A 24,701-nucleotide genomic window follows, 5' to 3' on the forward strand; every position below is an offset into this window, starting at 1 on the left:
TTGAACAATGTTGTTCAAGTTCCACATGCATTTTGAAACGAGTAGAGTTAGAACAGCCCAGGCTCGGCTCAAACTCGGCTCGTGTGCATGCTTAGGTCCAACACCTGTGTGACATTCACTAGAAAATTCTGGATTATGTTGACCTGATTGAAAGCTGGCACCAAATCTACCTGGCTGAACAGGTAAGATAATGGACCAACCTGATTGATCCGGATCCGATTGAAACCGCCAAACTGGACCTGTGATGAGCATGGGTCCAATAAAGACTATGATCCAACTGCATCCGGCCCATTTGCAGTAAAGGAGGAGAGGGACTGAGCGAGGAAGGAAGACGGCAGAGAGAGAGAGAGAGAGAGAGAGAGAGAGAGAGAGAGAGAGAGAGAGAGAGAGAGAGAGAGGATGGGTTGGAAGGCAGCCCAGAAGCTCATACAGAACTGGAAAATCCTTAGGGGGGACAACGTAAGCAAAGCCCTCATCTCTCTCTCTCTCTCTATCGGTTTTGGTATTTGGTTAGCAAGCTCACATCTGATTGATATGTAGGTGATGGTAATCCGGGGCAAAGACAGGGGCAGGACGGGACTCATCAAACGGGTGGTTCGGTCACAGAATCGGGTGATAGTGGAAGGCTTGAATTTGGTGGGTTCCCCTACCACCATTCCTTATCAAGAAAAAAGAAATGATTTTAGTCGTCTTTTCTTATTTTATATTGAATTCTAAGATGGTATTTCTTATCCTCCATTTTTTACCTTTTTCTTGATCCCCATTCAGATTGTTTGCTCTCTTACCCATGACAAAATTCGGATATCGTATATTGATTTTCTATGTCCTTTTATTTTTCTCTTGAATGTTAAAGTTAGTTTATGTCAATCTTAGTGGATTCCAGTGCTTACAACACACCCACTTATCCAGGAAACTCGGGATATTTCGTCTGGGAGAATATTACGGTTCTAAAAATATATGCTGGTTTTCTGGTTAAGCGGGTGAATCTGAGCACCCCTTCACTGCGGTTGGGAAGAATCTGATTATTAGCGTTGTGACAGTTCACAACATGGCTAAAGATAGAGCAATCTGAAACCTTAATTTTTGGACACGTTGGAGCACTGCAAATGTGACCATAGTTCATGATAGAACTCGATAAGCAATGGATGATATTTATTGTATAATAGAAATAGATCAAAACCTTGGTATATCTTTGCTTCAGATATATATTTTTATTCCCGAGATCTACACTGCAGTTGTGGTTGTCGATATTTAACAACTGAAGGTGCCAGTGTAACGATAAACTTCACAGGTGATTATGATAGAGTTCTTGCTCAGATGAATCATGAAGTTTAGTATCGAATATGGATGGATCTTTGGGAAAATACAATTCTAACTGTAGACCAAACGAGTAGCAAATTGGGCAGATTAGGGAATAGGATGTCAGATTGGAAGGATTCTTGAGGATTGGTTTCTGGGTAATATACTTGATAATATAACTGGTTTGAATATGAACCAATATGAGAATTTCGTCGGGGCGTTCCCCACTGAGCGACACGCTGTACTATATAGGCCGGGAGGCAGTGATAAATGGCCAAGGGTTGCTAGGTCATCGCCCAGGAGCGCTGGGTCACACTGGTGCCCGAGTGTGGTGTCAAATAGGCAAGGGTTCCCTCACTTTGTTGGATGGGTGAAGGTAAAGACGATACTTCAAGACCATAAAATTAGGTTAGCCACTTGGAACATAGGTCTTTAACTAGTAAGTTGGTAGAGTTAGTAGATGCTATGTGTAGGAGAAAGATTGATATTTTATGTTTACAAGAGACCAAATGGGTAGGTGAGAAGGCAAAAGTGATAGACCCTTGGGGATATATGATTTGGTATACAGGAATAAATATGAATAAGAATGGAGTAGGGATTGTTATTAGTCGTGAGTTTATAGATAATGTAGTTGAGGTCGGTAGGAAGGGTGATAGGATTTTACTTATTAAATTAGTATTAGGTACAAATATCATTAATATTATTAGTGTTTATGCACCTCAAGTAGGTTTAGATGATTCCATTAAGCGTCAATTTTGAGAAGATTTAGACGGAGTAGTACAAGGGATATCTCATAGAGATAAGATTTTCATCGGCGAGACCTTAATGGACATGTAAGCATTAGTAGGGATGAATTTGAGAGTATCCATGGAGGCTATAGTATAGGAGAAAGAAACGAAAGTGGAGAGAGGATTTTAGATTTTGGTTTGTCCTATGATATGATCTTAGCCAACACTTGGTTTAGGAAGAGAGAGTCTCACATAGTAACATTTAAAAGTGGGGTTAATACGAGTCAGATAGATTTTTTCCTACTTAAAAAGAGAGATAGGGGTTGTTGCATCAATTGTAAGGTTATACCAGGAGAAAGTGTAGCTATACAACATAGAGTCTTAATTTTAGATCCTAGAATTAAAAAATACCGCAAAAGGGATAGCCATAAGATAGATCCTAGAATTAAGTGGTGGGCACTGAAAGGAACTAAACAAAGAATGTTTGTAGAGCAGGTAGTTAAGGAAGCTGATTGGTGTCTCGAGGAGGATTCAGAATCAATGTGGAATAAGATAGCGGGTTGCATGAGAAAGGTGGCTAAGGAGGTATTGGGTGCGTCTAAAGGCGGTGCACTGCTAGGTAAGGATACATCATGGTGGAACGAGGATGTCAAATTAGCTATTAAGGTTAAAAGAGAGTGTTATAGAAATCTAAGTAAAAGTCATGATAATGAGAATTTAGAAAAGTATATGATAGCAAAGAAGGAAGCTAAGAAAGTAGTTCGAAACGCGAGGGATAAGGTATATAGGGAGGTTTATGACAAGTTGGATACCAAAGAGGGAGAGAAAGATATTTATAGGCTTGCAAAGATGAGAGATAGGAAATCGAGGGTTCTGGGTATGGTTAGATGCATCAAAGATGAAACTCAAAGGGTTTTAGTCAAAGATGAGGAGATTAAGGAGAGATGAAAAGATTATTTTGATAAGCTTTTTAATGGAAGTCATGCTCAGGATCTTGGAGACTTCTTCATTCCTTCTCATGAGATGAATCGTGACTTCATGCGCAAGATTCAAAAAAAAGAAATTGTAGAGGCTTTAAAGAAAATGAAATCAAGAAAGTCAGTTGGATCAGATGGTATACCTATTGAGGCTTGAAAATGCTTGGGTGAGAATGGTTTAGAATGGTTGACAAATCTTTTTAACAAGATTTGGCGGGCAAATAAGATGCCTAAGGAGTTGAGGAAGAGTACTTTGGTGCCTCTATATAAGAATAAGGGTGACATATAAGATTGCACAAACTATCGTGGTATAAAACTCATGAGTCATACTATGAAACTTTGGGAGAGGGTGATTGAGCATAGGTTGAAGAAGGTTGTCATGATATCGGAGAATCAATTTGGTTTTATGCCTGGAAGATCAACTATGGAAGCTATACATCTTCTTAGACAAATTATTGAGAGATATACAGAGAGGAACAACGATTTGCATATGGTTTTTATTGATTTAGAGAAGGCATACGATAGAGTACCTAGGGATGTTCTCTGGCGGACAATGATGAAGAAAGGTGTTTCTCTCAAGTACATTAGTATAATTAAAGATATGTACGAAGGAGTGGTAACCAATGTCCGCACTTGTAGAGGGGTGACAAACAATTTTCCTATAACAGTTGGGTTACATCAAGGATCTACATTAAGCCCTTTCCTATTTGCTATAGTGATGGATGAGCTTACGAAATCAATTCAAGAAAATGTGCCGTGGTGTATGTTGTTTGCTGATGATATTGTTTTGATTGATGAGTCTAGAGTTGTGGTTAATGCTAAGTTAGAATTATGGAGACAAATATTGGAAGCAAGAGGTTTTACGTTGAGTAAGAGTAAGACAAAATATATGGAATGTCGGTTTAGTAAGCAACGCAGTAGTGATGAGAGTGTAGTGAAGCTTGGCGAGCAAAAAATATCGGTGGATGACTGTTTCAAATATTTGGGATCTATCATTCGAAATGATGGAAAAATTGATGGAGATGTAAACCATAGGATAAAGGTTGGGTGGATGAAATGAAAAAGTGCAACTGGAGTGCTATGCGATCGTAGAATGCCATTGCGATTGAAGGAAAAGTTTTATAGGACGACAATTAGGCCCACTTTATTATATGGTACGGAATGTTGGGCGGCCAAGAGACATCATATTCAAAAAATGAGTGTAGTTGAGATGCGTATGCTTCGATGGATGCGTGGAAATACAATAAAAGATAAGATTCAAAACGAGGAGATACGTAAGAAGGTAGGCATTGCTTCCATTGAAAATAAGATGAGAGAAAATCATTTACGGTGGTTTGGACATATTCGGCGAAGGCCTAATGATGCTCCAGTTAGAAGGATGGACAAATGAAAAAATATATTAGTCAAAAGAGGCGAGGTAGGCCTAAGAAGACTTGGATGGAGATGATAGGAAAGGATATGAATGCTTTGAACCTCACCGAGGACATGGCATTGGATAAAAATGATTGGAGGAGAAGGATTCATGTAGAGGACCCATAATGATTTTCTTTTTTGGTTCATATCGCCGACCCCAATTGTTTTGGGATGAAGGCGTAGTTGTTGTTGTTGTTGTAAGAGATGATTGACTGTATGAGTACCAGGATGAACCAATTGTTCCTCCAGGGTATATCTCGCTAAAATCCCACAACTTATATAATTAGGCATTGTTTTAATGTCTTTTCTGGCTGATGATTCAAGCTCACTATGTCTCCTTTGTTCGTTAATGTGCATTGTTCAAGTTATTCGTTATGTAGACCATATATTTTATTAGTGGTTTACTTGTTGAAACTCTATATGCATTACGTTGTAGTGATTATGGGCGACACTAGCTATCTAGTGCAGGGATTGGCATGAGTGCTGGATTGGCGTACTTGCACCATGGAAGATGTGGTCATTTGACCATGTTTCTTCCAGCTACTAGGGACTACTAGTTGCTTATTAACGTGGAGATGTATTGTCAGGCCCTAGTAACTAGCCTGAATGGTATCATGTATTTTACTGTGTATCGATGAAATAACACACAGGAACTTCAAGTGGAATGTGAGACCATCATTGAAGTTGGTCTTCATTTGGTGTTTAGTAACATTACTTTTTGAATAGGTTGTCATGCATGTATATGTCTACATAGTGTGGATAGAATTACTTAGATTCACTACATCATTTGACTTAGATTCTTCTAATAAAGAAAAAAAAAAGTGCTGAACTGGATCTTCACATTAGACTTTATTCATATTCACTATGAGTTCCAACCTAGGGGGTTCCTTACCCAAGAGGGTACCTTACCCAAGAGGGTACCAAATACTCTCTCTGTATATGTATAAATATAGGGAATTGTGTAATGTCAGATGACCTGTCAGACCAGCGTCGAATGCGCAGACGGTATAAAAAAGGCCTTAGCAATGTTTGCAACCTTCATTAACACCTTCATAGTTGTAAAACAGGGCATGCGCTGAGCGTCCATCAACCTTCGCTTTTTAAGCATATTTTTTAGTTTAGCTTTTCTGGAATGCACCTCACAGAAATTATGTGATTGCCATGAGTCATTTATTTAGTAGTAAAGCTTGAACATAGGGCAAGGCATAACCCTCATCTTGCTGCCATTTTTTAAGCTTCTAGACAGAAAAGCCCACTTTGCATCAATAGATATTGCATCACTAAGACATAAATCTTGCCAAATTGAGGCAGAAGCCTTTCTACACATTACACAGATTGCTCGTGCAATCTACTACTATATTCCCCCCCCCCCCCCCCCCCCGCCCCCCTTCTATTTGTACCCTGAGTCTCTTCCCACGGTCTACATTCCTCCTCCTCCTCCTCCTCCTTCTTCTTCTTCTTAGCACATATTATGAGAGAGAGCTTGTTTGTCTCCTTTTTATAGAGTGGGTCTCTCTAATAGGTGACACCCCCCTTTTTTCTAGATAACTTCTAATAGGGTAAAGCTCTACCCAAGGTAGAACTCTACCTTATCACTTCCTCTTTAATTACATATTTAACTTTTATGTTATTTAAAGTTTAAATTAATTTTTTTTGTTTTTGTAGAAGGGAGCAGCCACCTGTGTAGAGAGAGAGAGAGAGAGAGAGAGAGAGAGAGAGAGAGAGAGAGAGAGAGAGAGAGAGAGAGAGAGACGGCTGCACAGAAAAGTGATTTCGTATTTTTAGATTAGGGCTTCTCTCTATATTAAATAGAGAGAGGCTAAAAGGAAAAATTACATCTAAGTCCTTATGAGAACAAAATTTCAAAAAAACTCTAATATAAGAGAACTTAAACTAAAACCACCTATTCTCAACACTCCCCCTCAAGCTGGAGCATAAATATCAATCATGCTCAGCTTGTCACAACATTTTGAGAAATTTGGCCTAGCAAGAGGTTTTGTAAACATATCTGCAACTTGGTCTTCCGACTTTAGGTATTTGGTAGTGATATGACCAACTTGAATCATATCTCTTACATAGTGGCAATCAACCTCAATGTGCTTTGTTCTCTCATGAAAGACAGGATTGTTTGCTATATATGTTGCCGCTTTGTTATCGCACATCATGGTCATTGGAGAGGAAACCTTCACCTGGAGATCATGAAGAACAGTGCGAACCCATATCAATTCAGCAGCTGTTTGGGCCATAGCCCGATATTCTGATTCTGCACTCGACCTGGAAACCACATTTTGTTTCTTACTTCTCCATGAAATCAAGTTGTCTCCCAAAAACACACAGAATCCTGTGGTAGACTTTCTATCTACTACAGATCCAGCATAGTCAACATCAGAATAGGCTATTATCTCCAGAGTTCCACCTTTCCTGAACAATAACCCCTTTCTAGGAGAGGATTTTAGATATCTGAGAATCATTATGGCTGCATTCCAGTGTACCTCAGTTGGTTTGTCCATAAACTGGCTAACTTTGCTTACTGCTAAAGCAATATCCGGCCTGGTCACAGTTACATATAATAGCTTTCCTACTAGGGAGCGATAGCTTTTGCTATCAACTGGTTTTGACCCTTCTTCAAACAACTGAACTTTATGATCCATGGGAATATTTGCTGGTTTAGCTCCCAACATGCCCGTTTCCTTTAATAAGTCAAGAACATAATTCCGTTGAGACAAACCCATCCCTTCACGGCTCCTAGCAACTTCTATACCCAGAAAATACCTGAGTGAACCAAGGTCTTTTGTAACAAAGTGTTTTTGAAGATGAGCCTTTGTGGCTTCAATAGCTTTCACATAATCTTCTGTAAGAATGATGTCATCCACATATACCACCATAACAACTATGCCAGAGCTAGTTTTCTTTATAAATAGTATATGATCTGATGCTGATCTATTAAAGCCAAAGCTTGACATCACTTCAAACAACTTTTGAAACCATGCACGAGGACTTTGTTTCAAGCCATAAACCGCCTTTCTCAATCTACACACCTTCTGACACTCCCCCTCAACCTCGAATCCTGGAGGTTGTTGCATATAAACAGTCTCAGATAGATCCCCATATAGAAATGCATTTTTCACATCTAATTGGCACAAGCTCCAACCATGGTGAACAACTACTGAGAGAACAAGACGGATGGTACCCATCCGTGTAACAGGAGAAAAGGTTTCAAAGAAGTCAATACCATATGTCTGAGTATACCCTTTCGCTACTAATCTGGCCTTGTACCTTTCAATAGAACCATCAAATTTGTACTTTATTGTATATACCCATTTACATCCAACAATGTCAGCATCTGCTGGGGAATCAACTAGATCCCAGGTATTCTGAGATACTAAAACATTCATTTATTCTTGCATAGCCAGCTTCCAGCGATTATCAAGTTCTGCCTGTTGATAGTTCAGAGGAATAGTTTCAGCAGATAAGGCTGAAATAAAAGACTTCATCTGATGTCCAATTCTGGCATGGGAGACAAAATGAGATATGGGATATAAGGTACATTGTCGTGTCCCCTTTCGTAGAGCAATGGCCCTGTTATCATCATCCTGAAGATCACTATTGTTAGTAGAACTTACCTCAAGAGAAGAAGAAGATGAAGGCTCTTGCGGAGGTGAAGCTCTACGCACATATACCAATGGAGGATTATGAAATCTGGAAGAGGATGAAATTTGGTTCGGTAATGAGGGCACAAATTCCAAAGGAAAAGGAGGTATAGGTAATGAAAAAGACTCAGCTGGATCAACTTGCAACGAGGAACCGGAAATAGAGTAATATGGAGAGGATTCCAAGAAAGATACATTCGCACTGACATACTCTCGGCGAGAAATAGGATCATAACATCGATAGGCCTTTTGATTTTTTGGATAGCCTATAAATATGCATTTTGTAGCTTGAGCGGCTAATTTATCACGGTCAGGGCCAAGTTTATGTACAAAACAAACACATCCAAATATTTTTGGTGAGAAAGAAAAAAGTGGGGCATTAGGTTTTAGGATATGTAATGGAATTTGATCACCCACAGAAGACGAAGGCATGCGGTTGATCAGATAGCAAGTAGTGGTAATCGCATCACCCCAGTATAACGCATGAACATTGGAATAATGGTCCTGGCAACATCAAGCAGGTGCCGATGTTTGCGCTCAGCCACCCCATTTTGTTGAGATGAATAGGCACAAGAAGTTTGTGGTTGGATGCCATGATCTTGGTAAAATTGTAACAGACCTTTTGATTTAAACTTGAGAGCATTATCAGTGCGAACAATCTTGACAATAGATTCAAACTGAGTTTTTATTTCAAGAATTAGGGATTTGATAATACTTGGAACTTCATATCGTTCTTTTATTAAAAATACCCATGACAACTTAGAGAAATCATGAACAATAACAAGATAATAACGACACTGAGTCCTAGTAGGAATCTTACTAGGATCCCATACATTTGCATGAAGTTCAAAAACTTTATTACTAGACTGACTCTGACTCGAAGGGAACGAACTTCGATGATGCTTTCTCAACTGACATGCTTCACACTGAAATGATGTGGTAGAAGGAATTTGAGGAAAGACCAAACGAAGCTTTGACAAAGAAGGATGACCAAGACGACGATGCCACTGAACAAGACTGAATGAGTGTTCCACTGCAGCATGAACATTACCCATTGGATGATGTAGATAGTAGACTCCATTTTCTTCATAGCCTCCACCAATCTTCTTCCCCGTCAGCAAATCCTGAAAATGACAACCCATCGGATCAAATATTACTCTACAGTTTTGCTCTCTTATAAGGCAACTAACAGAAAGTAAACTTTGAGGAAAGTTTGGAGCATGAAGAACATTTTGCAACTGTAATGAGGAGGATATAAAAATATTTCCCTGACCAACGACCGGGGAGGAACTCCCATCGGTTAATGAGACTCCTCGATGAGCATTAGTATCTTTTATATCTGAGAAAACAAGTGAATTTCCACACAAATGTCTGGATGCACCAGAGTCAATAATCCACTTACTGTCAGTCGGATGAAGATGATTTCCGGTTGAATAGGCAACACTAGCTACAGGAAGAGTGAAACTCAAAGGACGAAGAGCTATCAACTCATCATATTCAGCACGACTGAGAGTGATACTACATTCACTTGCAGAGATATTCTCCAGTACGTTTGTTGCATCGATAGTAGTAACATTTGCTTTAGGAGTATATGACTTTGATGGAGAAGAGGTTGGCCGACCATGCTTATCCCAACAACGATCTTCTAAATGTCCAGATTTTCCACAGAATGTACATTGAAGCTTTCCTCTGCCTCCCACGTCCACGTTCTCGTCCTCTGATATTCTGAGTATTTCCACGCCCATAACCAGATGAGACAGCAAGAGCAGATGACTGAGTCATAGGCTGAGATTGTGGTAGAGAGATCACAAGTCTACTCAGACGATTATATGCATCCGCAAGAGTAGGAACATCTGATCCAATCAACATTTGAACTTTTGCAACAGAAAATTCTGAAGAAAGACCTGTAAGAAAACGAACAACCATGGTTTGTTCTTGATGATCCTTTTGCTTCGAGCAACAAAGAGGCCTGTGAGCATTAAGTCTTTCAAACGCAGCTTTGAAAGAGGCATAGTATTGGGCCAAGGTCTGATCTCCCTGTTGCAAATTATAAATCTCCTGTTCTACTTGCAGGATACGACTCACATTAGTTTCTTGTGAGTATGTATCACGAAGATTGTCCCACATCATTTTGGTTGTATTATAGTAGATCAATCCATCATCAATATGGGGTTCGACACTATTCATGATCCATGACATAACTATGTCATTATCTTCATCCCAAGTAACATATTTTCCCAATTTTTCAGGGGGTTCGTCTTCCAACAGAATATGTTTTCGACGATGTCCAAATACCGACATCATAAAAGTTCTGGACCACCTGGCATAGTTGGTTTCATTCAACCTTACGGAAGAGTCGTACGAGAAGGGGTTGGCAAAAGCCTTATACTCCCCAATCTGTTCCATTTTAGAATCACATTTCGAATTTTTAGCCATACTGCTCACTTGAACAACAAGTATTCAAGTAGAATTTTCAACACTGTAAGGAATCAGCCCTGCTGTTTCCAAAAAAGAAAACAGCCCACAACCAGCAGGGAATCACTCCTGCTGCTTTCACGACAAAGGGATAACTTAAACTAACACAACACGAAACAAAACTTGACACAGCAGGGAGTCACGACCATTGCTGCACCCAAACACACCACGACCAACAATAATATTCAGTTGCAACACAGATGAACACGACAACTGCTTTTCCCTGAACATATAAAGCATAACGGCCAATAAGTCTTCAGAAGACAATTAAATAAATCAATCATATCTCGATCACACGCAGCAAACACAGGAAATAAATTTCAGAATCACGGCAAGCACGCAATCAACACAGAAAAATGAAAGTCACGGCTGACACGCAGTCAGCACAGAAAACATGACAATTACGGCTGGCACGCAGCATCACAGAGACTTGCTGCGTGACCCAAACAACAGGAACAACCAACAGCTCACGGCTGGCACGCAGCAGCACAGAGATTTTTTTTTCTCTCGTTGGTGAAGATCAGTCCTCTCGTGATCACGCTCCCGAGATCGAGGGCTCTAATACCATGTAGAAGGGAGCAGCCACCTGTAGAGAGAGAGAGAGAGAGAGAGAGAGAGAGAGAGAGAGAGAGAGAGAGAGAGAGAGAGAGAGACGGCTGCACAGAAAACTGATTTCGTATTTTTAGATTAGGGCTTCTCTCTATATTAAATAGAGAGAGGCTAAAAGGAAAAATTACATCTAAGTCCTTATGAGAACAAAATTTCAAAAAAACTCTAATATAAGAGAACTTAAACTAAAACCACCTATTCTCAATAGTTTTAAAAAGGAATGAATGGGTTATGGGTCTGGGTTGAACCCATGATCCAAATCCATATCCATTTTCAATTGGATCTTGGCCCATACAAGGCACTTAGTCAATATGGATCCTGGACTAGGTCCAAATCCATGTAGACATCGATCCAAATGTAAATGAAGTGGGTCAACTCCGAACCAAACCGAAAAATACCCAAAAATAGATGCCGGTCAATTTAGAAAATTGCATTTTCTGAACCAACCGACATCCGATTTTGACAAATCAAATCTCCTACGAGATCTACGGTTTGAAACGGATCTAACTATGGTCTTAGATCCATTTTGCTCCTGAATTTTGCCTGAATTTAACTTGATTTTAACCTGAATTTTGGTCGAATTTAAAGGTTAAAATAAATAAATTTCACATGTTTTACCTATCATTTTTTAAAATATCTTTAATGGACCTTGGACCAGGTCCTAACCCCTATTGACGTCAGCTATATTTAAATATTTTCCACAAATTTGTCATATTAAATATAAATATTTAATCAAAAACTATATTTTTGAGCTTAAAAATTCTGGAAAAATTATGAGATATTACATTGAAAATATTTGATGTTCCAGGTTAAGAAACACATCAAGCAAGGACAAGGTCACGAAGGTGGAATTTTTACAGTAGAAGCCCCACTTCATGTATCAAATGTTCAAGTATTGGACCCAGTTACAGGGTATTGATCTCCTTTATATGCTTAATTGCTAAATTTTATTCAGAAAAATTGAAGTTTAATCTTGATGTAACTGTGTATTAAAGGTGTTCTTTGCATGTTTGGGTATGCAGGAAACCATGTAAGGTAGGGATCCGATATCTAGAAGATGGGACAAAAGTAAGGATTTCTAGAGGTATCGGTACATCAGGTTCCATAATACCTCGCCCTGAAATCTTAAAGATACGCACAACACCAAGACCCAACATAGGTAAAGAATGGGTATATCTATCACCAATATCTGTTCTGTTTTTCCTTATAGAACTCCATTTGTTGGTAACATTCTAGCATCCTCTTATCGTTGATCTTTTATACCGGCATTGCTTACTCTTTCCCAAAGGATCTCCTTTATAAATGCAAGACATCTTGCTGCTTCCTTGTACTTTGGCTGCTTGAAAAAGAAAATTTTCTAACCATGATTTATGGTTAAATCATAGTCGCTTTTCTCTTTCAAATTAAAGAAAAAGTATATCTACTTTTCCTACTTTTCTTTTCCAACATATTGTTGAATCTTGAACCACACCTATGTTGACCATTTTAGTCTGAGGATGACATTTAATCTTCCTTTTCTGACCAGATTCTTACATGTTTTGATTTCACAAATGCCGGAATTTTCTTGTATCTTTATCATCCTTAAGATTGCATCTTTGTTAGCCTTCATGATTAGTTGGTTAGGTTTTACATATGCTATCTTACCATACTAAATTGGGATTTCTAGTTTGCTTGGTCCTTACTGGAATAGCCCTGCTGAATTTGCTTATGGTTTGTCTTCGTGTTCCAAACTGTTTACATGCTAGGATTGCATGACTACAAAGGAAAATCAAGCTGTTATTTCCTTGTATCTTCCCAGAGGCCTCTTTCCTACTGGCATATTCACCTTTTATCAATTAATGGTGTGATATTGTGTATGACTGATGAAACTCTAATCAGCCTGCATTTAACTTCTTGGCTCGAACTAGTACTTGAAAGTTTTTTTTTCTTGGTGAATTATGCAGTTGGTCCCAAAGATACACCTCTGGAACTTGTCATGGAAAAGACATACGATGCCGAAACTGGAAGGGGTATGCCTGATCTTTGAGAGTGGCTATGTAAGCCCTAGTGCATGCTTGGAGTTCACATCAAAATTGAAGGGTTACAGCCATTTTCTTATAAAGAGCAATGATATTTCCATCTTGACTTGCATGGTCTCCTATCCTTTTTGTAACTGAGTATAGTTCTAATGCCATTACTTGATAACATACTCATCAAAATTTTCATGAGTTTTTTTATGATAGAATAAAAACTGGCCAGATGTTAGAATAGAACACGGTTCTTTTTCTTTACTTTTGGTTCTGGCAAAGACAAATATATGCTACAAGTGATGTTCTTGAATTTTTTGATGAATGTTGCATGCATGGTTTCCATCCTTCTATTTCTCCTGTATGCCACGCTACATCATTTAGTGAAGGTGGATCTGTTGGACTGCATATGAGAGACTTCAATTCTTTTCATTCTTCATGTTTTACAATGTGCTATTGACTAAACTGTTTTACCCTTTTCTCTTCATCAAGATTGTTGAAGCACCAGTGTTTGAGATCTTTGATGGCATATGCCGATCATATTCTGATTTTGGTTTTGGTGGTCTTTTTCTTCTCTTGCTAATTACATCGTTACACTAATTTGTTCAGAAATATAATCAACATACAGCTAGATTGATCTATTTTGGATGGTATTGATGGTCACCCTGATACAGATGCAGACATTGAAGCCATAGACTTCTGAAGCTTGCCATCTATAACTTTTGTTCCTCCAAATTTTTATTGGTCCGTGGAATGATCACTGTCGTGATAAACATACTAGATCAAAAAATGGCCAATTTGCAGTTTCTGTTAAGTGGATTCCCCAAAGTTGGAGAAGCTAATTGACTATTTTTGTGAAGTGGATACCCAGTAGTTGGAAAACCTGGAAGAATGAATACTGGGCTTAGGCTATATTGGAGTGGGCGGGCATCAACTGGGACGGTCTGGCCTAACCCATTGCCATTAGGGTGTCTGTAACCTGGCTACCACCCCAGATCTTTACTGGTCTGGGCTTGCTAAGAATGGTAGTCGGGTCAGGTTGGGCCACGAAACTGATGTAATAAAAATGAAAATGCTTTATTTTAAGTATTTAATCAGGTTACCCAGTCCGTTGGAACTTCGTTCACTGGTAATTGGACTGGGTTTCAGTTTGGGCCTTATAAGGCCTGTGCTTAAAGACTTTATCCAGTGAACAAGTTGGGCTGGGTTCCTTGAACCACTGGCCCCAGTCCTAAGCTTTCAGTAAGGATACCTCCGTCACTAACCCACCCACCGTATTCCACTTCCTAACCTCTCGGGAACATCAAGAAAGAACCGCTTAAACAGAGAGATTACAAAAAAAAGAGTGCCCTTAACATGCCAAGATACTTTTGAAGTAGAACAATATCTATGAACTTATCAAAAAGCCCAATTATCTATGAGAAATCAAAGAGATAAGAGAGTGAAAGAGAAAGAGAGGACAAACAAAATTCTGTGTCGATGAATCCATATTTTTTGGTGTAAAAAACATTTTCCATTTTGTTACCGCTCATCTTCCATCATCTTGTTTGTTTGTGTACCGACTATAATTTTAGTCGTCCTTAACCATTTAATCATGCCTTTCTTAAACTTGTAACGATTAGTTGATTAAGAAAATTCATTGAATTCTTTGTTCATGTTTCATTATATCACTTCTGTGGCGTTAGTGGGAACCACTATTCCCCATGAGCCACCCTCCCAAGGAATCAAGGTGCAGCAGAATCTTTCTTTTTTCCCTGCCCACAAGAGCTCCAGTCATATGGTAGAGGTAACTTGTGAACGTCACCAAGTTGACAGGACGTCACAAGTTTGAGACCCACCCGGGGCATCCCTTGCCAGAGAGAAAAATCAAAAGCTGCATGGAGCAGGGAAAGCCTTAAGGGATTTACAAATGTAGTCAGTATCGGTGCAAATCGGCCTGAATCAGCTGATACGTACCGTATCAACAAATTTTTGATACGCTATCTGGGCCTGAATCACCCCTTTAAAAAATCGGATAATTGAGGCCGAGGTGGTTCAATTCAGCTGGTGCATTGAATCACCCTGGCTTTTTTTCGGTCCGTCAAGGTTTCACCTCTGCGGCTGCTTGCAGCTTCCAATCCCACTCCCCTTTCACCTCCACTGCCGCCTGGCCAGAGCCACCTCTGGTAACCCCTCTCTCTCCCCGGTGCCGGCTCTTGCTGGCAGCCAGCGAGGCTGTCTTATCTGCAGCAATATGCTGCCGGTGAGCAGAGGCCAGAGCCAGCCTCTATTTTCTTATTGTTTACTTTACGTCAAAAACTGTTTATTTTATATTTATCTGAACTATTTTGTTTTAAAAAATTTATTCTGATTTTTGTGATTTTATATTTTTCTAAATTTTGCTGCTTTTTTAAAGCCCCTTTTCCATCTTATGAATTTCTTACAAAATAGTTTTTAAATTAACCTGATTCCGATCGATACAGGTCTGATACGATGCAGCCTGATTCAGTTTTTTTTGAAAAAACAATACGAGTCTGATTCCGATACTAACAACATTGGGTTTGGCCAACGAATGTGGTCAGTGATTTTTTTTTTTTTTTGGGGGGGGGCTAAGGATGGGGGTTTCCCCTTGAGCTAAAAGCCAAAACAGACGTTTTTTTTTTGGCAAATGGAAGAATAAAGTTTACGAAAGAGCTCCCGCATCAGATACAGATAATATGCAAATCTAAGGTCTTTCTCTCTCTTTCACATCCAATGTCAATGCTAGAAGCTACTCCATTGCATTAGCTACAAAAGAGGTTCACTAAGGGCCAAAACTACATACCGATAAAATTACGGAGGCAGTAACAGAAACAAAAATTACAAGAGATACCATTGAAAAAAATCAAAATCCCCTAACAGATTGCATGACAACTGTAGATTCTTAATGATACCAAGGGGAATGAAAAAGGGGGCTTGCCAACATGAGTGTGGTTTTCTTAAATAGAAGCAGCCAGACGCTACGCGGTTTGGCAGTTGCATGCCTATCACCATCTGCCATCATCAAGCAACGATTTCCCCTTCCTTCAACTCCCAGATTACTATTTTCCCATCCAATCCTGTAAAAAATTGGTAAATTGATCACTTGAAAGGGACATGACATGTATCATCAATCTATATGACCTTTCGGCCCTTGGAATCAACGTTCCGAAGGCTCCACTTGACAGGCTCTGACCAGGGTCTGGTTCTATGTCACATAGATACTCCATTTTGGCCCTCGTATCGTATCCCTTTGTAAACTAGTCATATTGAAAACTTCATAAAAATAACTGTATCCCCGAATCCACAGCCATATCCGTGTGACATAGGTCTGGTTCAGAACAAATCAGAAAAAGGTTGGCCAGGACGTAAACTGGCTCAGATGGCAGCTGAATTGAGCTCTTGATCAGTCGGAGCCTAAGCAAGGCTTCAAGCTGAATACATTCCAAAATTTTAGAACAGGTGATTTTGACTACTTTGTATGTCAAATGATTGCAATACCTGAAGTGCTGAATCGTTTCACAGTGCTCTCTCCATCTTTTTGCGACGGCACGATACAGCTATAAAAGAATAGAATGTCAAACCAGAAGTTTATAAAGAAAAGAACAAGTTTTTCCAGACAAATATAAAGAACCAATTTCAGGCTAGCAATAGAACATATGGTGAAAAGACATACTTGATGCAGTTTTCATGGGCGCCTCCTCGAGGTCTTGATGGTTCAACTGCATCACTGCTTGCACTGTGTTTTGATTGACCATAGAATTTTCCAAAAGCCTCGGAAAACTGTGAAACAGAATGAAGCCCAAACCGGGAGCAAAATTGGTTACTATAAAAAACCATACAACCAGTAAAATTTCTCACTAGCAAGCATGAAATCAAAACCCACGGTACCCTGGCTATGATGGTGCAAATCTCAACACCCAAATACCGTAATCAACCACCCAATTACTAGGAAGAACAAGGTAGAATAAGAAATGACAATCCAAGAAAAAGAAAACACTGGAGTAATTAAAAATCATCAAAGGGTTTAGACTTTGGGATTTATTCAGCAACACTTCAGAGTCAGACTTCTGCAAAAGCTAAAGTATGTGGTCTACAAAGTCGGAAGCTATCTCAACAATTTTTGGTTTCTCCATTTAGCAACCATTAAAGACCAAGTTTAAGAATGTAGGATCTGCTGCACTTGCATTATGTTCACGCCAGTGGTGTATATCCATGGTTCTGCCCATTAAAAAATGAAGAAAATAACCACTTTATTGTGTCTGCTAGGTGGTAATTGTACTATCCTTTTCCAGTTGAAGATTTGCTATTATAGGGTTTCATATTGATTCAAGGGCTATTCACAACAAACTAACCTAGTTTTCTTTCATAATTCAATTTTATATTCAGGAAACCTTTAAATTAAACCTGGTTTTTTGTTAGCTTATCCACATGCATACCCATTGTAGCTATTGTTAAGATAAATTTAATATTGTGGTTTAGTTGCCGAGGTATACTTAGGTATACTTATCAGTGCTTTCTTTGTATTTGTTATCCTTTGTATCCATTTTGTTTTCTAGGTATACCTTTGGTATACCTACTAGGTATTTAGTATTTATATTAAGTATACTTAAATGAATACTTAGGGTTAGAATAAGTATTTTTCAATTTTGTATATTTATAGCCATATGACCCATGTAGCATATATAAAGGGGTAAAAAAAACCCGTTTGTTCTTAATGCTTTTTCTTAAGCATTTGATAATAATAAATATTCTATTTTTTATATTCTTGTGATTGCCCTTAGTAGCTTTTGTATGCACTTCTGCTCTTGTGTTTGCCATTGATTGGCTCTTTGTATTGTCCCTTTGTGGACTTGTGGTTGTTCATTATTTCCGCTTGTTTCATTACATGTATGTGTGTTTAAAAGAGAGGATGGATGTATATCGAGTGTGTGTGTGCATGAGTGTTGTAGTGAGGTTTTTCTTGTATGTTTTTTGTGTTTATTTCCGTGCCATTTCGTGACATGGATCAAAACATTAGCCATAGTTAATAATTAATTAATTACCCTCATCAAGTCTCTCTCTTAAACAATTTTACCTTCTTAATCAGAAAACCTTCTGATACAATACTTGTCGGAGCCTGTCACCATGGACCCTACAGTAAGAATTAGGTGCTGAAAGACAAATCAATTCCACGGTTGTTGGGAGGGTGGATGGCTAGTGAACATTTTCAAAGGTCTGCCAAAATCTTCATACGGTGAGGGTTGAAGATAAGGACCATGGTTTGCAAAGGTGTTTATAAGGAGATTGCAGCTTACTTTGTGGACCATCCAAAAAGTAGGAGGCAAACTTTTTTTTTTAATATACACAACAAAAAAGGTTTCTCCAGCCCCTCCAGCAATTACAGTCAAGTGCTTTCATGAGGTTCTAATCATAAGGGTACAATCAATTTGCAAGATTTATGAGAGCTCTGAAGAACATTTTGGATTGTTAAGTTGAATAGTGAATTTGTCATTTTAATAATTTCAAAGGCAGACCTGAAACCTCTATGAAAAGGAGAAGACACTATTTAACGGAACTTACCTCAACAACTATTTTGGTATAGGAAATCTGGGTCACACTTTTGTTTATAAGATTTTTAGGTATGAATTTGAATTAAAGAAAAAAGATACGTGTTTGCAAATAACCCTTGACTTAATATGGAAATCTCAGGATAAGTTGGAAAGTTGTTTTCCTTTAGGAAATCATGATAAACTTTTAAAAGAAAAAGTAAAAAATAGGACTTTAAAATAAAATAAGAAACAAAAAATAAATTAAATGTTAAATTGATCTTAGTAGTTTGTGGTGAATCTAAAACAAACTGTATCAATTTGAAGTCACCAAAGATAAACTGATTTATGAGTTGATTAAAGTTACAATTTTGAATTGCCAGTTCATTACATGGCCCAATGAATACCCCATTATAAAATGGTCCTAGGAATTTTAGAACAGGACAAGAACAAATTTTGGCCTTACCAAGATAGAAGGTGGAGAACTGTTTCATAGGGAACACCCCCCCAAATGGAACAGTTATTCCATGGATTCACATGTTTGTTCTTGTTTTCCCATACAAAATGAGGGAACCCTCATCCCAAGAAATAAGGGTTTCCATGCCATGCTAATCTCTACTAAGAATCAAAGAGTTACTTGTAAAGCATGTAGTCCACACAAACCTGTGAACCATATCTTGAGCTTGATGGCGCAACCTTTCTCTGATCGAGAAATCTGACAAAGCTCCTTAAAAATAGCATAGAAAAGAAAAAGTAAAAAAATCAAGAATAAATTTCTTGAATTCAACACCATTTTCAAAAGAAATCAGATTTGTTTAACCTATGCAACATACAAAAATATAGTTTGGGTGGATTAATAAACAAACTAATAACATACCATATGCCTCTTTTATCTGCTGTGAAAATCATGGGGTTACAATCAAATCCCACACCAACAACCATCCTCTCTGAAATAAAGAGGATCTGGAATATCGAGGTGCACAAAATGAGATTTTTGTTAAGAGAGTTGTCAATATATGCATCTGAAAAAGATTACATATACAGCATAAGTAAAGGAAGGATGCTGACCCACATCACGAAGAGGCAAATCACGGAAAGAAACGGTTTGAGCAGATGCAGCTGGACCAACTTCTTCAATAAAGTAAATCATTGAGTTGTGACCTGAAATATGACAGCAAACAACTGGGCATCAGATCATCATTAACATCCAAATTCCCAATCAACCCGAATTAAGTATTACTTGCATCAAAAAACAAACACAAGAAAAATGTGAAGTTGTACCAACTCAGATATACAATGCATCAGTTTCCATTTTCCCCATAGGAATATCTTTTCCAGATCATGCACATCCTATAAATTATGCTGATTAATGGTGGACGACTTTAAGCAACACTCGGGATAGGGATGTTATGTGAAATATACAATATAAGAATATACTGTTCATAGTTTCAGTTGAACATGCACGTCACATTCTTGCCTCAATGCAGAAGGAATAATATGCACATTTTTTGCCCATAAATATATTTTCCAAGATGACAGCTGATGCATTAAAACAAAAGAAGAAGACAACCAATGGCCCTATTAGTAAACAAACATATATGCTCTCAAATTTCATTAACCATGTCATATGGATGGTAAACAAACTAAACATACGCTCATCCATTGAACATTCTGTGTTGGCATGTTTCATAATAGATAAATATGTATTGTTCTTCATAAAAGCATGCTTCGAACATGTGCACCAATTTTCCAGTAATTGATATTCACCTATATTCGCCATTAATGATCCATGAAAACAAAGGTAAAAGTTTCAGGCTACAAGTTTAAAGAATACAAATATCATAGATTCAGAAATAACAATGAAAGGAGACAACGTACACACAAAACCACTGTTTTGCGCTTAACTTAATGACATACACAAGAAAATGATATTTAAACAAACAAATGCACCCACATGCACTGTTTCCATTCCAAGAACAGGTGCTGTTAAAATTGCTTGCCAGAGATCAGCAAGAACACATCTAGAATCAGAAAGATGACCCATAGATGAAAGTATATGATCTGTCAGGGAAAGGAAATACATAACTGACCTACATAAGCTAGCGTATTGCCACTAGGAGACCACTTGACACCAAATGCCCAACTAAAAGAGAGATCTAGCTGCAAGATTTGCTGATCACCAGAAATATTTAGTCAGTTACAACGTAGGGCCAGAACACACAACTGGCAATCATTGGTTTAAATGACCAAACAGTAATCAAAATAAAATTGAAAATAAATTCACAAGAAAAAAAAATCTTAGAAAATATACGGAAATCAGACAAAAAAACATATAAGAGGGAAAAGGTAAAACCAATACACAACCGAAAGAAAAACAAAAATATTATTCAGGAAAGTAGGCATTCATACATATCAGAGTAACACTACATTGATCAGGATAAACACTAGAAACCGAAAAGTCAATGTTACACAAGCAACAAGAGTTTGGGATGAAACAAGAAGGCAAAGAGGAATACAACAGGAAAAGTCTGCTAACTTCCAAGAGTTCCCACAACATAGCAGACTGCCACAGATTTGTGGTGTTAATGTGTGCATGGAAGGAGAGAGAGAGAGATGCAGGCCACCAAATAGCTGGGCCTAGAATGTCCTGGTCTGAAGACTGCCCAGTGCACTTCCACAGAAATGCACGCAAATGTCCTGGTCTGAAGACCGCCCAGTGCACTTCCACAGAAATGCACGCAAATGTCCTGGTCTGAAGACCGCCCAGTGCACTTCCACAGAAACACATGGGGCACCGTGCACTTCCACAGAAATGGAAGCAAATGTGCCCTTGGTGCTAACATAAAATCCCCCTCAATATATGGGTATCATATGAATTTACATGTAAGAAATAGTAATATAGTAAAAAGTGCCATCAAGGGCAAACTTCTTCCATCAAGCTGCACATGGCAGGTGAGCATGGCAACTTGCATTAAGAAGATGTATGGTGCTTGGTCCTGATAAGAGAAACATAAAGATCTTTATTTCAGCTTTTTCCTATACAAAAGACTGTTAAAAAATGTAAATGTATATATATATATATATAATGTAACTAGGAATTTTTTTCTTGTTAGATTTTTTTATTTTTGGTTACATTTGAACTAGTCAACACTTGTTGAATAGTCAAGATAGGGAACCGTTCGGATCCCAACAACTCCCTATGGCCCTCTTCTCTTGTGTATATATATGGGGCCAAGCCCCACTTAAAATGTATGATTCTTGCATGTGTTGAGATCAACAAAAACATTTATTTTTTTATCTTTTTGTTCTTGTTCCCCTTTGTGGGTATTTGTAAGTGAACCTATTTGTGGTTCTTTGTGTTATCCATTGTGATATTTTGGTGGAACTCTTTTGAGTGTTCACTTTTAGTGATTTGGTGAACATCTTCGGAGGAACTCATTTCCTTACATGGTATCAGAGCGTGGTGATCAAGCTAAAATTATTTTCGAAACATTGGGAAGCATGCCACTCCAAATTTAAAAGTGTTAAATCTCTCTTGCAATTTCTATTCGAAGTGCTTGTAATTGATGACATTTGCTTGGTGGTAGAGTGCTCGTGACTTCCTCTGCTACTCTCGTTCTTTTCTCTCATCTTTCTCTGTTCTTTTCTTTTTTACCCTTATAAAAATAGATGACAATGAAAATGTCACTATAAAACCCATTAAGCTCAATGATTCAAAATATATAACATGGGCTTCAATTATGAAACACCTTATATGGGGAAAAGGGTTGTGGGGATTAGTGGATGAGACCGATCCGAAACCCAAACTAATCCTTACCAAAGTAGAAGGTGAGAAAGAAGTACCTCTTACGAAGGTTAAGAAAAATAAGACAATGACCACTTATGAGAAAAAGCGAAAGGAATGGAGAATGGGATATGCCAAGGTTATGTCTTGGCTCATTAGTAGCGTCGACATCAAGAAGTGCTCAAGTCTTACTAAATTCGAACAGGCAAACAATGCATGAGATTATCTTAAGATAATGTATTTTTTTAAAGATATTGCATATGTGTGCAACTTACAAGATAAGATATGAAATAAGGTTCAAGGGAACAAAAGCATTAGAAAATACTATAATAGTTTGTCCAAATTATGAGAAGAGTTGGCGTTTCTAAAACCAAAGTAGCATTGTCCGAAAAATATAGAACTTCGTCAAAATCAAATAGATGCGGAGCACTTTTATCAATTTATTAATGAATTAAGATCGAAATTTGAATCCACCAAATCCGCTATTCTTCATCGAGAGAAAGTCCCTTCGATAGAAGACACGATAGAAGAATTAATTATGAAAGAAAATAGGCTTAAAAAGATAATCTCTAAGAGTGATGATGACTCGATTCTAGCCGTATCTAGACCGAAAAACTATGTTCTTACCTACAAACTCCCACACTATGGAAGGTTAAATGATAAGAAGCAAGGCAATGAGTATGAAAGAAAGAAAATTATTGGATACTATTGTCGTGAATCGGGACATGTAAAAACATATTGTCCTAAATTGAAGAAACCTTATGAGAAGAAGGTTGCCTCTGTTAGACCTCCTCAATCGAGTGAACCATATATTGAAAACATGTCCTTAACATAATTAATGAAAGCTCTTCAACCTCTATTGAAAGGAGCATCTTCATCCACTAAAGCCGCAATCTCTTCCTTCGGCTTCTCCAATCCCGGTAAATCTCTTCGGCTTCTTGACTCAGGTGCCTCTTTTTATACGAGGCTAAATAGTGATATGCTCAAGTGGGTCAAATATTTTCACCGTCGATGGGACATCTCTTGAGATAAAAGGAATATGAAAATTTGAAAACATTTCTCAAACTCAAAAAGATTTTGTATTCTAAAAATTAGATATATTCCTAAACTAAACTTAAATCTTTTATCTGTTTCTCAATTATCTAACCATGGATATAATGTTTCCTTTTTCTCTCGCGGTTGTTGAGTGAAAGATCGTCAGTCAGGGAAGCAGATTGGGGAAGGCCATAAAGAAGGAGGCTTGTAATGCATGGATTTTTTGGAAATACCCAAAAATACACTTTGTTGCAATGTTTAGAAATTGGACTTGGATCTATGGCATAAGAAACTTGATCATCCTAGTATGTCCAAGATTCAGTTTTTTGCAAAGATAAATTTTTGTATTTTTGAAAATTTTATACGTGAAAATTGTATTCTTGGTAAAATGAAAAGATTGCCATTTCAAGAAAGAACATTTGTTTCTTCTCGACCTCTCGAGTCAATACATTCGAATGTGTGGGGACCTGCACCTGTTATATCAAAGGGTGGTTTTATATATTATGTAATTTTTGTTGATGATTTTACAAAAAACACTTGGATTTATTTCCTTAAACATAAGTTTGAAGTTTTCTCACATTTTCAAATATTTCATAATTTAGTCAAAAATCAATTTAAGAATGATATTTCCATCTTTCGCACTGATTCAGAGGAAGAGTTTTTATCAAAAGAATTTAAAGATTACCTAGATCAATACGGTATCACATCAAAAATCTTATCCTTATACCCCTTAACAAAATGATTTAGTTGAAAGAAAGCATAGGCTAATTATAGAAACAACAATTTACTTATTACCTATGTCACATAGGTGCGAGTGCGAGTGCGACGATGCGGCACTTTAAAAAAACTTGGGTGCGGGAGGGTATATATATATATATTATATATATACATATTATATATATATTATATATATATAATTTTTAGCAGTTAACAGTGACACTAATGAAATAAAAAACAATTATCATAATATCCAACGAAGCAATTTCTGCTGGCATCTTAAAATCACCAAAACGACATTCTAGAGAAATTATAAAGCATTGACTTTGATGAACTGCACAAAAATTGCAAACCCAGAATATAAAAACTTGTGTAAAAGCGATAAAGGGGCTTTTTAGATAACAAACATGAAAAGATTTCCATGTTATTTATAAATTTAAATACATAACATATGTATAAATAAATGCTTATACACTTAAAAGA

The 24,701-nt window shown here is 37.8% G+C and overlaps 2 protein-coding genes across 2 annotated transcripts in view; one reads left to right on the plus strand and one right to left on the minus strand.

Moving 5' to 3' along the window:
- Positions 1–291: 291 nt before the first annotated feature.
- Positions 292–13,468, plus strand: LOC149813721 (uncharacterized). Its single transcript, XM_089992454.1, has 5 exons — positions 292–459; positions 541–636; positions 11,960–12,063; positions 12,174–12,310; positions 13,095–13,468. Exons 1-5 carry the CDS (start codon positions 400–402, stop codon positions 13,175–13,177), a joined length of 480 nt encoding a protein of 159 aa, XP_089848580.1. The 5' UTR covers positions 292–399; the 3' UTR covers positions 13,178–13,468.
- Positions 13,469–15,854: 2,386 nt separating this feature from the next.
- The window catches only part of LOC149813722 (actin-related protein 2/3 complex subunit 1A-like), a 62,479-nt gene continuing 53,632 nt past the window's right edge, over positions 15,855–24,701 (minus strand). The window contains exons 10-16 of the mRNA XM_089992455.1: positions 20,773–20,854; positions 19,755–19,843; positions 19,560–19,645; positions 19,346–19,409; positions 16,831–16,937; positions 16,656–16,714; positions 15,855–16,234 (exon numbers count right to left, since the gene is read on the minus strand). Coding sequence (XP_089848581.1) covers positions 16,179–16,234; positions 16,656–16,714; positions 16,831–16,937; positions 19,346–19,409; positions 19,560–19,645; positions 19,755–19,843; positions 20,773–20,854 — 543 coding nt within the window. The 3' untranslated portion in view covers positions 15,855–16,178. The remainder of the gene's footprint in view (positions 16,235–16,655; positions 16,715–16,830; positions 16,938–19,345; positions 19,410–19,559; positions 19,646–19,754; positions 19,844–20,772; positions 20,855–24,701) is intronic.

This window comes from Nuphar pumila, chromosome 16 (genome assembly GCF_984573655.1).
Source record: "Nuphar pumila chromosome 16, dmNupPumi1.hap1.1, whole genome shotgun sequence".
In the NCBI taxonomy this organism is placed as follows: Eukaryota; Viridiplantae; Streptophyta; class Magnoliopsida; order Nymphaeales; family Nymphaeaceae; genus Nuphar; species Nuphar pumila.